Raw genomic sequence first — 15,559 nt, forward strand, 5'->3', positions numbered from 1 at the left:
ACTTTTTGACACCTGCAGCTCAGTGGTATCAGCCTCTCCAGATGGGGTATAAGTTTTACCCTTGTGCAGGCACCACTGCCCACAGCTTGTAACCCTTTCTGCTTCACTCAAATCCCTTCAGAACTTGAAGTCATAACTTTATACACTCTTAACTATATTTACTTAACATCTGTTTACTCATCTAAAGATGGAAATGTGCTACTACTTTACCAGGCTTTGGAAGATTAATCGAGGCGTTAAAACAGATGCTTAGCGTGGTGCCTGGTAGATAATAAGAAAGTTAACATTGTTCCCATAGAATATGGACGTCTGTACCTTGTCCTAATTTATACAATGGAGTTGTGTTGGGTGTAAGACTGAAGAGACTAAGAACCTCCCTTTGAAAGCTAGAAAGGATGTGATTTTTGTTTATGATGATTTTTTAAACTCTAGAAGCCACTCCTACCTAACCACTCTGACAGATACCTATGAGGGGTCTGAGTGAAGCAGAAAGGGTATAAGCCTTGGGCAGGTCACTGTGCAGAGGTAAGACTTACACCCCATCTGGAGAGGCGGATACCACTCAGCTTCAAGCATCAAAGCCATTTAAGACCATAAGCCCAGCAGTATAAGAGGTTCTGTCTTTTCAAGAGAAAGCATAAATCTGTATTTTTTTTTAAGTGCAAGATTGCTTAGCAACTGATTTTTTTAAAATGTAAATATATATCCATGCATCCAAACACATCATAGCTAACAGAAAAGATATGGTCTCTCCAGAAAGCTGCTAACCCATTGCCTTGGTTTATCACCCCCCACTTCTGGGTGAGGGTAAGGAGAGTTTTCAGCATGTTTTTACAGAATGCCTGCTGTATGCCTGGTGCCACACTGGAATGTACAGGGAAGTCCATGATGTAACCTTTGCTCTCTAGCACACTAGGTGATAGGGAGCAGTGTGGAAGGGCCAAGACTGAATGTCAGAACATGGGCTGCACTGGAAATGAGGGGAAATTTGGAACCTCTCAGCAAGTTACTACACAGATATTATAAAGTGAAAAAAAGCAAAGTACAAACTAATGTATGCAATAAAGGAAAATAAGAAAATTTAATTTATATGTACTGGTTTACTAGAAGAAATGAATGAAAATGATTAATTTGGGAGAAATAGACTGAAGGAGCAGGGAGCCTTCTGAAGATACTTGAAAATCTTCACTTTGAGTTTTCAACCATGTAGATACTTAACCATGTAGATACTCAAAAAATTAAATAAATAAAAGCCTAAAAAGACAAAAACTAAGTACAAATATAAAAAGAAACTGAAATATATTTAAAAATCACTAACATGAAGAAGAATCCCAAATACTGTAACTTGCTACACAGCATTTGTAGTGACAAATTGTCTAAGAGCAAAAAGAATTAAAGGAAATCTTGGACTTTGCATGTTCATTTTTGTTAGTGACAATTCCAGCAGCCATCTTGTCTGTAATATCATATAATAAAGTAAAAGAATAAATACTTTGGTATTGTTTGGCAATGTAAATCTTACTATAAGAAATGGAAGATAAAACGTAGAATGGGAAAAATGAAGGAGATTTCTGTCATGTTGTGTTCAAGCTGGAAATATTAGTACGAACTCAGAATTTTATAAGTATTTCTTAGTTTCATTCACTTAAAGGGCCTGAACAGAGGCATAGCTCAATGTCAGTGTGCACCTAAGAGCCAGATCTTTCTGCTAACAGAACCCAGAGCTCCTGGGAGAAATGTTTGGTTCCAGGTCTGGTATAGTATCAGTACAAGGTAAACCTTGTAGTATGTTTTTGTGACTAGAGCCAGGACACAGATACAGATGGGAACATGTTGAAAAAACATATGAAAGTTCCCACTGGTCAAATTGGGACACTTTAACATTAAAAAGAAAAGAATTCTGGACTATCACACATTACTTTGGGAGAAGACAACAAGATCTGCAAGTTCATAGTACTATTTTAGAAAAAGAATGAAGTTATCTTCTGATAGCTACAGAGAGAATAGCAGAAATAGCAGTTTCCATTTTGTAGCAGTGCAGTAAGTGATTTAGGCAAGGATGATCAGTGGATAGTAAAGCTATTGGGTTAGAGGTTGCTGAACCAAGAGAGTTCTAAATTCTTAAAATACAGCCCTGAGAATTTCTCACTGATTCAGAAGAAAAAATAGACCTTCACCATTGCAAAATCTCAGAAAACACCTGAGTAATCAAACTTCTTATCAGGGGCAGCCTGTACAACATCACTTACAGAAGTCTTTTAAAATGCTTAATCTGAATCTAATCATGAGACAAGATAGTTGACCCAGACTCATCAGAATATCATTGTTACGAGAGGCCAGGCATGATGGTGCATGCCTGTAACCTCAGCACTCAGAAGAGTTATTCAAGACCACCCTGGGCCACATAGTGAGTTTAAGGCCAGCCTGCACTACGTAGCAAAACCCTGACTCAAAAAAGAAAGGAAGAAAGAATAAATATTGCTATTATGAGAGACCAAGAAAGTAATGATTAGGGGGAGTGTATTAAATCTATATATCATGATATAAATGTAAATTGAGACCCTTGATTAGGTCCCGGATTGAGGCAGTTTGAAAAACAGCTGTAAAGAACATTGATAAAACTATTGGGAGAATTTGAATATGTGTTGTGTGTTGGCTGATATTATATTAGAATCATCAGGAATGCTAATGGCATTATGGCTATATAGAATTTCAGGTTTCTTAAGGGATGTTGTTTTAGATCTAGAATGTCCCTCCTAGAGCCTCTCATGTGTTGAGAGATGGGACTTTTAAAGGTGAAGGATACTAATCTTATCAGTGGGTACTGATAGGAAGTTGAACTTGATTAGAGATGGTCTCCTGTGCCATCACTGGACTAGGAGATGATACAGAGCAGTGATGGCAAACCTTTTAGAGACCCAGTACCAGACTGCAACCCAAAACCCACTTATTGCTGTCTTAGTTACTTTTACTTTCCTCTCATTATGGGATAAAATACCTGATGCCCAAAATTAGGTAAGAAAAAGGTTTATTTAGCTCACTGTTTGTGGAGGTTTCAGTCCATAATCAGTTGGCTCCAAGGCAATATGGCATGGTTCTGGGGAAGCTCTTCAAAGCAGCAGCCAGAGCAAAAAGGAAGAAAACAAGCCTCTTCTCCTGACTTATATTATATACAGGCCACCCCTGACCCCTCCAGGGTAGGTGTAGCACTCACAAAATCTCCTTGCCCTCGTTTACACAGGATGAAGATATTTACAAAGTAAGAACCTTGGCTATCTGCTAAGTCTCTCAATTAAACTTCTCAATTAAACAATTGCAAAGTACCAACACTACAGTTAAACCTGAATACTGAGTAATGTAATAACTCTAACATCTTTTATCCTAAAAGAAAAACAATAACATACATGCCATAGGTTTGCCACTACTAATTGTAGAAGAAAAAGGATGGAAGGCATCATAAATTGAGAGCAGGAATGAGCACAGAATATCTTTCAATCCAGTGGAGTCAAGTAACATAGCCAAGTAATTAGGGTTGAATTTGGAAAGTTTCTTGGACCCACATGATGAAAAGCTTTTAATGCCAGACTATCATACATCTGGTTGTACAAGTAATGAGAGAAACTGTAGGCTTGATGAGAGTGAGGAGTGGTGTTGTGATGTAGCTGACAAGATGGGAGCATAGAAAACCTATGTTTTTGTTTGGATTTTGGTCAGTGATAATATAAAGAAAAGATCAACCCTGGAAGATTAAAAGGACTTGTAGGCCTCTTCAACTCAGGGGTCCCCAACCCACAGACCACTGATGGTACCTATAAGGAATCAACCACAAATCAACCACTCCCCATCTCTTGCACTACTGCCTGATCTCTACTTCCTAACAGGTCAGTGTTAGCATTAGATTATCTTATTTTTTAAATTCTTGTTTGCAGTAAATACAGTTCACAATCCTGTTGGCGAGTGGGTACATGTATATAATTGATTCACTTTTTTTTTTTTTTTTGGTCTTTTTCGTCTTCTTCACCTTCCTTCCCTTACAAGTTCCCTTTCCCCATTTTTGTTCTTCTTAACACTCCTACTTTTTGCTCATGTTTGTAGCATATACTATTTACATTCACTGAGATTATTAGGTTCATGTACTTAACATATCTTTATTCTGCTTATTTCCCTTAATTCCCCTTGCCCTTGTTCTCTTGAATCTCTTCCCATTTGCTAGAGATCCAGCCCCCTGTCTAATTCTGTCCATACTCTTTGTACTTTACTCAAATGAGAGAAACCATATGTTTTTCAAACTTGTGTGTCTGGTATGTTTTATTCAATATTATTTTCTAGGTATATCCATTTTCCTGCAAATGTTCCAAATTTGTCCTTTATAATCAAGTAGTCCATTTTGTATAGATACCACATTTTAGTTTTCCAGTTATCTGTTGATGGGTGTGGATTTAGCTATTATGAATTGCCCTGCTATAAACATTGGTATGCATATATTATTGTAATATGGTGTCTTAAATTTTAGGGTAAGATATCCAGAAAGAAGGATAACTGGGTCATATTTAATTTCTAATTTTAATTCTTTAAAAAATCTGCATACTGATTTCCATAATGGTTGTACTAGTTTACATTATCATTAACAATGTAGAAGGGTTCCTTTTTCACCACAGCTTGCCAGTATTTATTATTTTTTGATTTCTTGATGATTGCCATTCTTCGTGGAGTAAGATGGAATCTTAATATTGTTTTAATTTACATTTCTCTAACGGCTGTCCCAATCAGAATATTAACAGCATACTTTACAAATCTAGAGAAAACAACCCTAAAATTCATATGTAACGAGAATAAAAGAGACTTGGAATAGCAAAAGTAATCTTGAGCAATAAGAGCAAAGCAGGAGGCATCACAATACCTGACTTCAAGCTTACTACAAAGTAATAGTAATAAAAATAGCATGGTACTGGAACAAAAACAAATACATGGGTCAGTGAAATATAATAGGGGATATACAAACCTTCCCAGACACATTGAAGTATTTGATCTTTGACAAAGGAGCCCAAAGCATATGTTATAGAAACAATAGCTCATTCAAAAAATAGTGATGAAAAAAAGCAGATACCTATTGAAGATTAAAACTGGACCAATATCTCTTACCTTGTACTACATTAAAATCAAGATGGTTCAGAGAACTTAACATTAAAACAGAAACATTGAGGCTACTAGAAAATAAAATAGATAAAATACTTGAAGTCACAGGCATAGAAAGGATTTTCTAAACAGAACTTGTGCCATTGCACAAGAAATAACAGCAAGAATTAAATGGGATTACATCAAATTTAAAAAGCTTCTATATAGCAGAATAATCAATTAGTAGAATGAAAAGACAGCCAACACAACGGGAAAAAATTTTTTTGCCAGCTACTCCTCAGACAGAGGACTAATAGTGTCTAGAGGATATAAAGTACTCTGGCCAGGCATTTAGCTTAGTGGCATAACTGCCTGCCTGGCAAGTTCAAGGTTGTGAGTTCAATCCCTGGTACCAAAAAAAAAAAAAAAAAAAAGTAAGAAAAAGTAAAATACTCAAATAACTCACACGAGTCTAACATAAAAGACCCAGTCGAGAAATGGGCAAGTGAAATGAATAGGCACTTCACCAAGCAAGAAGTACAAACAGCCAACAAATACATGAATAAGTGTTCAACATCTGTGACCATTAGAGAAATGCAAGTTAGGAGCATAAATTGTACTGTAAATCACAAGTGTGAGAGATTCAGCTTCTGTATTCCTTGTGGGAATCTGATCTCAAAACCACTCAACCCAGTCCTGACTGACTGAATATAAGGAGTAAACAAGAGATTAAATCAGAAAATCTGTCTCAGTGGTGTCCATTTAGAGAGCACAATTTGGAGTAAAGTTCTCTACTTTTCAGGGCCTTCCCTAGACCTCCAAGGTTTAGGCTGATTATACTCTGAGTTGTGCTACCAAATTTTGAAGGGACAAGGGAGAGACTGCCTCTGTTTCATGTCAAAATAGTTTACTTTCTCTTTTGTTTCCTTCCTTCTCTCTCAAATTATAAACTTCCAAAGACGACCTTCTATATCCTGTGTTCAGACTCAAAATCCAGTTGATCCCTACAGTGAAGCCATTCTTTACATCTACCCAACCTGCCTTCTCTAAGGCATCTCTTCCTCTAGTTCCTTCTTTTTTTGGTGGGGACCAGGGATCGAACTCAGGACCACACGCTTGCCAGGCAGGCGCTTATGCCGCTGAACTAAATCCCTGGCCCTCCAGTTCTTTCGTTATGCTCTCAGAGAAAAAAATCAAATTGTCAAAAATGTATATTGTAGCCTGTGCATGTGCCAGCCTGTGAGTGTGTCTTTTAGAGAAACTCCCAGTAGCTGTTAAGAGTGATCTTTGTCTGTGCTCCTGATGGTTGTTTATAGCTAAATACCCGCATATTTGCTTCATTTGCCTTCAATTATGTGGAGCTTCCCATGTCCCAGCCCAGATTCAGCTCAAGCTAAACCAGGTAGAGCTCAGAAATACTGTGTGAACCTAGCATGTAAACAGCCCTGGATTCATAAAAACACCTCCAACACCAAAAAGAGGAGGTAGGGAGGGGGGAAGGAAGGAAGGAAAGAAGAAAGAAAGAGAAAAAGAGAGAGTGAGTGAGTCAAGGTCCTGCGGAAGTTCCAGGATGGCTGGCTATGGGGCATCTCCTTGGTCACTGGGCAAGTTGACATCTTCCCAAACAACTGTGTCATTTCCATTTTCAGGTATGTCCCCTCCTATCTCAGCCTGAAGGACATTGGATCATCCTTGACTAGGGACCACCTGTCGGTTGAACTCATGAATACCATAGTTTTGCCGTATTATCCTAAGTCTTTAAAAAATATATGACAAAAACTATTATATTTTTATAGTTCTACAGTCTTTACAAACAGAAGAAAGGGAGGGAGCTGGGAAGAACAAGGCAAGATATTAAAGGTCATTTCTTGGAGTCCCTTTCTGATGGGAGTCTGCTGGTCTCTAAGTATTGTATTAAAGATCTACATGTTTTACTCATCCACTTTTGTCCCAGTTGCCCAACAGTATCTCAAGCAACGCTGTCCAGTAGAACTTTCTGCCATGATGGGAATGTTCTAATCTGTACTATCTAGTGTGTTAGCCACTAACCATATGTAGCTGTTAAATATCTGAAATGTAGTTAGTACAACTGAGAAACTGCTTAATTTTACTGAAACATTAAAATTTAAATAGCCAATATAGCTTATAGCTCATTGTATGAGATCATTCTAGATTCTAAAATATAGTAAACCTCTGTTACCTTACCAAAGCTTAATCTTTACTGTGAGTAGGGAAGTGGGACATAGATAGGGAATGATTGAATAGGGTAATTGGAAGAAAGCCAGTTCAACTTCTGAAAATTTGCCTTTTTTGGCTTATAGGTATTTATAGTAACAGGGAATAACATAAGAGGAAAGACCATTCTGGGCAAAGCCAGAAACCAGAAGTGATCACAAATGAAGAGAGAATGATAGCCAGTCGGGATCAAGAACAGGACTGAGCACCTACTGAGTCAGGCATGGGAGACCTTGGGCAGCAACACACTCTGCCTTCAAGGACCTTCCGGCCTTGTCCTGGCAGCTGTATTGACAGCTGGACGAGCACTGCCATTGAGTGTTCATGCTGCAGGCAGGCTGGGCACTGGCATCTGTGCAAGACCCCTGAGGGCCACTCAGTCAGGCATCAGCTTACAATTCCTGCTAAGGCACCAGGCTGATGGAGTAGGTTGGAGACACAAGGTGACCTTTCTCCTGAGCTTATGGGAAGCTTAAATTTGAATATTAGTAAACTCATCTGCTGTATTATGACCAGTTTCTACCTCGTGGCACTACTGCAGTTTTTCTTTTGAACGAATTATGTCCAGTGTCTTGTCTGTTTGTCTGGTTTATATTGTGTTTTGTTTTTCTTCCTTTCCTGCATCGCTCACTGCTGGGTCCCACGCTCTGTTCTTCTTTGATGTCCTTTCTCTAATCCAAAGATCAGCCAATAAAAAGCAGTCTCACCTGTCCAGGTAAGAGGGGTGCCACTGTGAAGAAGAAAGAAAATCCCTTCCTATTTAGTTGTTTTTTTGGATAGATACTATCTTCATGTTTCAGAACTAAGGTACAAAATAGAATATAATAGGAAGTCTCCACTTCATCCTCATGCACCAGCCATCCACACTGCCCCTCCTCAGAGGCAACCCATGTTATGTTTCTTTTTATATCTTTCCAGAAACATGTTGGATATTTTTGCATGCAAAAGCAAATATGTAAAATACATAAACAAATAATTTTTCTTCCTTTTGTCTAGTGTTTTCAATGTACACATAGTTTTGTATCCTCCTTTTTTCCCCTCAATAAAATACCATGTGTGTCTTGCATTAGTATATTAAGTGCCTTCTCATTGTTTTATGTGGCCAAAGTCTGTATCATTGTATTGATGTAAAATAATGGATTTAGGACCAGGGATTTAGCTCAGCTGCATAAGCGCCTGCCTTGCAAGTTCAGGGTCATGAATTGGATCGCTAGTACCCAAAAAAACAAAAGATTTAACAATTACCTGTTGTGAACATTTAGATTATTTACAGTGTTTTGCCATTACACTCACTGGCTCCATAAATAACATTCTAAAAGATCATTTACTGTTGTTAGGATAGAAATTGCCTGTTGGCAGCGGTTAATAATTTGGAAGTGGCAATTTATACTATTTTCTAAAAACAAAGGCCACAGCAATGATTTGAATTTCTTGTGTTTCTGTAGAGGTCCTAATAAAGAGATAAAACAATGAATCTGGTTTGGTGATCTGCAATATTTAAGGGTTTACAATATAAGTAAGGTGCCTCAGGCTGGTGTGGGAATGGGGCTGATTATGAGGTTAGAGTGTATTATTACTAAATGGACCAGATTTCTGTTCTCCCATGGTACCCAAAACATAAGTGGAAATTTCAGGGGCACCAGTATTGCTGTGTTCTTCCTTTCTAGAACAGTGTGTAAGTTGCTGGTGACCTAGTAGGTTAGACCTAAATGCCCTATCCCCCTCTTGGAGACAGCCATTTTTGAGAGGTACTCTGAAGTGCAAAGAGATCAAGCTAAAGTGGGGAACTTGTTTCTGCTACAGCTTTTGCAGCATTCTGCTATGTTCATGCAGGCCTCTCTATGTGTTTAGCCTGCAGTGTCCTCCCTCTTTCTTTGCAATCATCACCTAACACTAACTAGCTGTTTGTTTTTTCTCCTGTCTTTTTCTTGCATTCATTTTCTCTGCTGCTCCGTTCTGTTTCATCAGCCCCATTGCAGCCTGGTAAGACCCAACAAATGTGTGTGTATGTGCACATCCCCTTCTTGTTCTTGTCTGTCACCTGACTCCATGAAAGGCTATTTCTCATCACTCTTTGCTGGGTATTAGATTATGCTTGCTCTGCCAGGTCAGTTTTCCAGATAGGTGGTTTTGCCAGTGGTGTTGATACAGATACTCTCTGACCAGACTGAGTAGGTTACAAGGTGGGTGGATGAGTCTCTCATTGTCCAAGACTCGGCCCCTTTGATAGAGCCTCTTTCTACTGGTACCTCTGACCAGCTCACTGATAGATTTTGCATACCTTTTCTCCAGGTTAAGTAGCCTGTCTTCCCTGGGAGATTCTGCACCTGAGCGCAAGTCCCCTTCTCACCACCGCCAGCCCTCTGATACCTCCGAGACATCAGGTAACCACTTCCCTAGTATTAGCGCACAGACATAGCAGAGCACATACCCTCACACCCCAAACACAAAGCACCTTAGTCTTTATATTGAGAACTTAATGTGTGCCAGAGCTTATATTACTGATTTATGTGGATTGTCCCCTTGCATCAATCTACAAAGTAGGTTTTATTGTCTTCATTTTGCAGATGAGGGAACTGAGGCACACAGCAGTTAAGAAACCTGCCCAACTGTCCAAGCTTGGGTATGGATCAGGACATTGATACACTTCTCTTTAGCTCTGGAACCCATTCTTGAGTCATTACAAAATGCAGTCACACATGCATAATGCCTGTCATGTGCTCACAATGATGAAGACAGTCAGTAGTCATCGCCTTTCTTTTCAAAGTTTAAAGTTCAATAGACAGTGTTTATGTGAATAAAAAGATTTCTTCCTGTCATTTGTCTTTTCCTGGACTTCGTAAGGGATCAGCCCTCAGTTACTTGATATGAGGCATCCAACTCTGCAAGAAACAATTAGCAACTATTAGTGTCCTACCTGCTGGTGTCATTGGTAGTAGCATGACATAAAGTTTTCAGTCAACCCAAAGAATATTCTTTTGCTGTAGCATAGTCTTTAGGAGGGTAGTTAGACTTGGCCTTGCCCCTTCTTTGACCAGTCACACCCAGACAAACCAAAAGGGACTGCCATATATGAGAGATAAACAGTTTTTCAACACAGAGAAGGGTCTTGTCTCATATGGGATTCCAACTGTCTGCCAGTGACTGGGAAGCCTGTCCTGTGTTTGGACAGGGTGAGTCTGGGGAATTGGGTTAGTGTGGGAAAGCCTCTTGAGGAAGAAATGCTGTGGATCTTTCTTGAGTTGGCCTTGGCTTGTATGTACCAACCTTCAAAGATTGCTAGGCCAGTCCTTTCTCTCTCTTTGACCCCTGCCAGGTCTTGTTCAACGCTGTGTCATTATCCAGAAGGACCAGCATGGCTTTGGCTTCACAGTCAGTGGAGATCGAATTGTTCTGGTTCAGTCTGTACGGCCTGGTGAGTTCTTCTCTGATATGGATGTCTCTTGAAAAGGCACATATATGTGACTGTGCAGCATGGTAGGTGGGTGGAGGAGCCCTGGAGACCAAGAATGAATTACTGTAGAACTACTCCCCAAAGATGTCTTGAGTCAGTCTCTACAATGCCAAGCCATGAGGCAAAAGTTCTAGGGATCACATACCATGCTTACTTCTCCAATTGGGAAGTGCAAAACCAATAGGACAGCCTCAGGTCATTAGACAAATACCTGATTGCCATCCAGGTGAGCACCTCATGCTGAATTAGAAAATGTGAATAGGAATCGGAGGCTCCTTTCTTTATACCAACATTCCCATTACCCAGCTGAGTGCTCAGATGGTCACTTAAAATGGAGGTTTATAGTTTACAGGTACACTGGTCAAGGGCTTTAGATTACATTTATTTGTAATCAGTTAATATTAATAAATCACCAAAAGATAGATGATGAGTAACAGGTATTATGTCAGATAAATGGTATTTGGAAGTTTGTTTGGGCAGTCTGGTTCAAGGAGCATAGTCATTTCCCTTTGGATCACTTTGGGAAGTCCTTTAGGAAAAAGAGGCTTTCAGGAATAGTCTAAAACATAGAAGTAAAAAACCAGATTGGCAAAATAGGCATTTGATGGGGAGGGAGTTAAGAGTGCTAGGGATTCGTGAGCAAATCTGTTAGATGTCAAGTTATGTATAGAAGAGCTGCAGACAGTTGAAGCCCTTCATATGCCAAGTAGTCAAATCATTGTTAGTGGTCAAGGTTGAAGAAGATGAGCAGGAGGGAGAGGTTGCAGGACAGTGTATAAGGATAGACTAATGTAATAAATAGGATTGGGCCAGTGATAGGGATCATCTTAGCAGCTTGTCTTGTAGGAGAACACAGGAGAAAGTAAGAGCAGACTGACATTTCACCCAAGGGGAAAAAAAGAAGGGAAAATATACTTGCAGTAACTTTGGAGAAAGACATGGGATATGTTTAGGAAAAATAAAAAGACAACTACAAATGTCTGACCAGAATGAGAGATATGGCTCATACAAGGATAATTATACAATCTGAATATTTGGAAGCTAATTTTACTGGTGGCAGGTTTAGTTTTCATATCCTAGAGTAAAGCTCTAAAAAAAAATAAGTTTTATTCTTTGCTTCCTTTGTTTTTCAGAATTCCTGAACGAAGATAAGATAGATCTAAGTAGAATAACTAGTGACGTGTACTTTGCCTCTCCCATCTGTTAGATATAGAAAATATGGGATCCCTTCCAGTGAAATGTGGGTTCAGCTCTCCTTTACTTTTCCTCTTCTCTTAGGCTGAGTAGAGGTAAAATCAAAGAGGAAATAACAAAAAGATGACTTTCAATAAAATAAGATGTATGTATGTTTTGAGGATAAAACTTAATTTGGATTGGCATTGAGATCACAAGAGTAACAAAGTAATTGCTGTTGTCTTTTCCAAATTGTTTAGTTAACTACTTGTGTTTTGCCTCCATCAGAATCACACATAGACCTTAGAATGATTGGTATCATTATTCCTAGGCCCAACCTTAGTACTGAATCACTTTTCTGACAAGGGCCCAAGAACACACATTGCTTGGATGATTTTAACAAATTGCCCTGGTGATTCTCATGCCAACACAAGTCTGAGAACTTCTGCTCAAACTCCTTTAACAAGTCTATTTTAATCACTTCAGTTATTAGAACTCATTTCATGTTTTTCATACGTTCAAGCAAAATAGCTTTTTCCTTTCCAGCTTTCATTTCTACAAATGTGTAAGAAAGAATTTCAAGCTATTTACAAATACTTGTCCATAAATAGCAAATTTTGGATGAGAGAGTCTTAGTACCCATATTGAAAAGCCAAATTGGAGTATAGTCATCACTGTATATATATATATATATATATATATATATATATATATATATATATATTTTTTTTTTTTTTTTTTTTTAATGTACTAGAAACATCTAGATGTGTTGGGAGTTTTGTTTTGATCAGATAAATGCAACAATCATCTTTGGGCAAATTTACAAAATATAATTTTTATGCCTTTTATTAACTAATTTCAGCTGTAGTGTTTCTTGTGCTTTCTGGTCATAAATTAAGCTAGCAGTAGAAGCCACTTAAAACTATGTGGAGGTCAAAACCACCATAGCCACTAATCGAGCGATAACATAAAACAATCAGGAGCATGTACTTGTAAGCAAATTTTGGTCAGCCAACAGAAGCCCTTCCTTAATCTGATTCATTTTAAAGGAAGAAGTTGTAAATAGTTTAAACCGGTTCTTTTTAAAGCAGGAAAATAATCATTATTTTTAAAGATGTGAGTCCTCAATATCTTTATGAACCTTTCACTATTACTTTACTAATTATACTTAATGCATTAAAGTCACTTTTCTCACTAGACAGTAACAATGAGAATGAGTCGTCTTCCTGGGGCTTGGCTCTGCCTGACTCCCACCTTGCTGGTCATCAGAAGTTGGGTTCTAAGCCAGGGTGAGGGATGAGCAGCAGATACGACCTCCTGGAGTCTGCCACAGCCTCAAAATCATTTGTCACTGAAAAAAAATGGGATGTCCTCCCAGCAATTGAAGTGCTTCGTAAAGAAATGTGATGACATTTTAGATGGGGATCTAACAGGGATCATGGTATACGTTTAATGGCTTCTGGAAGGGTTGTGTGGCACTTTGTTGACCAGGCCTTCTTTTTACAGGGGGCGCAGCCATGAAAGCTGGAGTGAAAGAGGGTGACCGGATCATCAAAGTGAGTGACCTTGATACCCATTGTGTAGAAAAAGTGCAGAGTCATCTCTGGCCTTGACCTGTCCTTTCAACATCCATATTGATATGTGGAGTCTGGTGTAGCCCCACAGGAGAAAGCATGATAATATAGTGGGAGGGAGACAATTAAAATAGGTGGGTTCCATGTTCTGGGCCCTTGGGACTCCAAAGCAGCCATCCTTTTAGAAAAGATGTTATTAGTCCCGCTTCATATATGATAACAATGAGATTAAGAAGGAAGGGCTGTGAGCCTTCAGGTTCTCATCTTGCTAGTTTATCTCCCCTACAGTACTGATCTTAGATCCCTGGCTGTTCTAAACTACTGGAATCCGCACTGTCCATTCAGGTCTGGCTTCCATGTAATGCATTCTAAAAGCGTTAAAGAAATCCTGATGCAGAGACTTCTGGTCTCCTAGAAAGGAAAAACTATACCAGCTCAGTTAATAATACACACATGTAATGGGTGCAAAACCATTAAAGAAAGAAATGAATGAATGAATGAGGAAACAGGTCTGGTCCCTGGAAAGTTATACAGTGGCTCAGAAGACAAAACACATAGCACATATAAACAGGAATGAATTTCTAACATGGATTTGAAAAAACAAGTGAGCCCAGAGGTAACTAGAGAGCCCAGAAAATGGTTTCCTAATGAAGTGACATTGAAATCTTAGGTAGGAGCCCCCAAGTTTCCATTCACCATTACTCAGTGTTCTTTGTCTCTCCAACAGGTCAACGGCACCATGGTGACCAATAGCTCACACCTGGAGGTAGTGAAACTTATCAAATGTGAGTTGGAAAGGGGTGAGCACTAAAGAAAGTTAAGGAATTAGTGGGCTGAAAGGGAGGAAAAGGCATGCCAACTGACCCTGGAGACTTCCTTTGTAGATGTTTAGAAGGCCACAAAGCCCTATTATCATTTCTAATGAAGATACTTATCAAATTCATCATTTATCACATTCATCTTAGCCATTCCTTTGTGGACCATATCTTATTGAGATCACATCTCACTTAAATACTGTGTGCTCATCTTGCATTCACAGACATTCTTCCTCATCTATTTCCTGTTTTGAGAGCAAGGGAAAGCAAAAAATACCCTGTAGCCAATAAGACCCCATAACTGAGTCTGCACAGATAATCAAAGAGAAGCAACAAATGTGTAGGGGAAAAAGGGTGTGAGAAGTCTTGGGGCTTCAGGGTGGAGGGCTAAAATTTGAATGCCTGCCATTTTTTGCTGCATTTTCACATTGGCTATCTCATTTAATGAGATAAAGTAAGAAACAAGAGATGGATGAGATGGCACGTGTGTGAGGTCTCTGCAGGGAGGAAGGGAAACTTGGGTTGATGCATTGTAAGAGGACAGGGATTAGAGAATACTTGGGGCTTTACAAGTGAGAGCTTAAACTATAGGACTGCAAGTTTAATGAAAAGAAAAAGAAGAATTTTCTCCTTTGAAGGTTGAATATCTGCTCTCCAGAGCAATACCACCTAAACAAGCCTCTCCTTGTCTTCCTCCAGCTGGTGCCTATGTTGCATTGACTCTCCTGGGCTCTTCACCTTCATCTGTTGGTGTCTCTGGGCTCCAACAGGAGCCATCAGGAGGAGCTCCCCGAGCCACCCCCATGATACCACCCCCACCTCCACCTCCACCTCTACCACCTCCACAGCGCATCACAGGACCCAAACCCCTGCAGGTAACGGTTTCCTGGCTTTCTCTATTCATTGTGTGACCCCTTTGAAGAGTTGCCCAATGGGAATTAAATTTAACAAGGTTGTGCTAAGTGGGGACAGGCCAGGAGACAAATGAACACAGTGTTGAACAGAAACAAAAGCTACCTAAAAAGAGATTCCATGACTAAGTGTCCTCCTCCCATGTGAATGTATGTGAGGTTTTATCAGCCAGCAGTGTTCAGTGTGTTCCTAAGTATCTGAGGGTGCTCCTGCATTGGGAAGAGCCTCCACTACAGTCATGGACAGAAGGCATCAGTGAGAGATTGTTGCCAGTTGGTGTT

General features: G+C 39.3%; 1 protein-coding gene across 16 annotated transcripts in view; it reads left to right on the forward strand.

Moving 5' to 3' along the window:
* Positions 1-15,559, forward strand: part of Arhgef11 (Rho guanine nucleotide exchange factor 11) — a 117,974-nt gene that overhangs the window by 52,338 nt on the left and 50,077 nt on the right. For 13 of the 16 annotated variants that reach the window (XM_063250340.1, XM_063250341.1, XM_063250344.1 and 10 more), the window contains exons 2-8: positions 8,033-8,065; positions 9,319-9,333; positions 9,643-9,734; positions 10,667-10,765; positions 13,484-13,533; positions 14,279-14,336; positions 15,066-15,241. In XM_063250340.1, coding sequence (XP_063106410.1) covers positions 8,033-8,065; positions 9,319-9,333; positions 9,643-9,734; positions 10,667-10,765; positions 13,484-13,533; positions 14,279-14,336; positions 15,066-15,241 — 523 coding nt within the window. The remainder of the gene's footprint in view (positions 1-8,032; positions 8,066-9,318; positions 9,334-9,642; positions 9,735-10,666; positions 10,766-13,483; positions 13,534-14,278; positions 14,337-15,065; positions 15,242-15,559) is intronic. The other 3 variants (XM_013158671.3, XM_013158669.3, XM_013158665.3) reach the window with 2 other exon arrangements.

The sequence above is a fragment of the Cavia porcellus genome, unplaced genomic scaffold (assembly GCF_034190915.1).
Source record: "Cavia porcellus strain 051 isolate PalLab524CR breed Dunkin Hartley unplaced genomic scaffold, mCavPor4.1 scaffold_6, whole genome shotgun sequence".
Classification (NCBI taxonomy): Eukaryota; Metazoa; Chordata; class Mammalia; order Rodentia; family Caviidae; genus Cavia; species Cavia porcellus.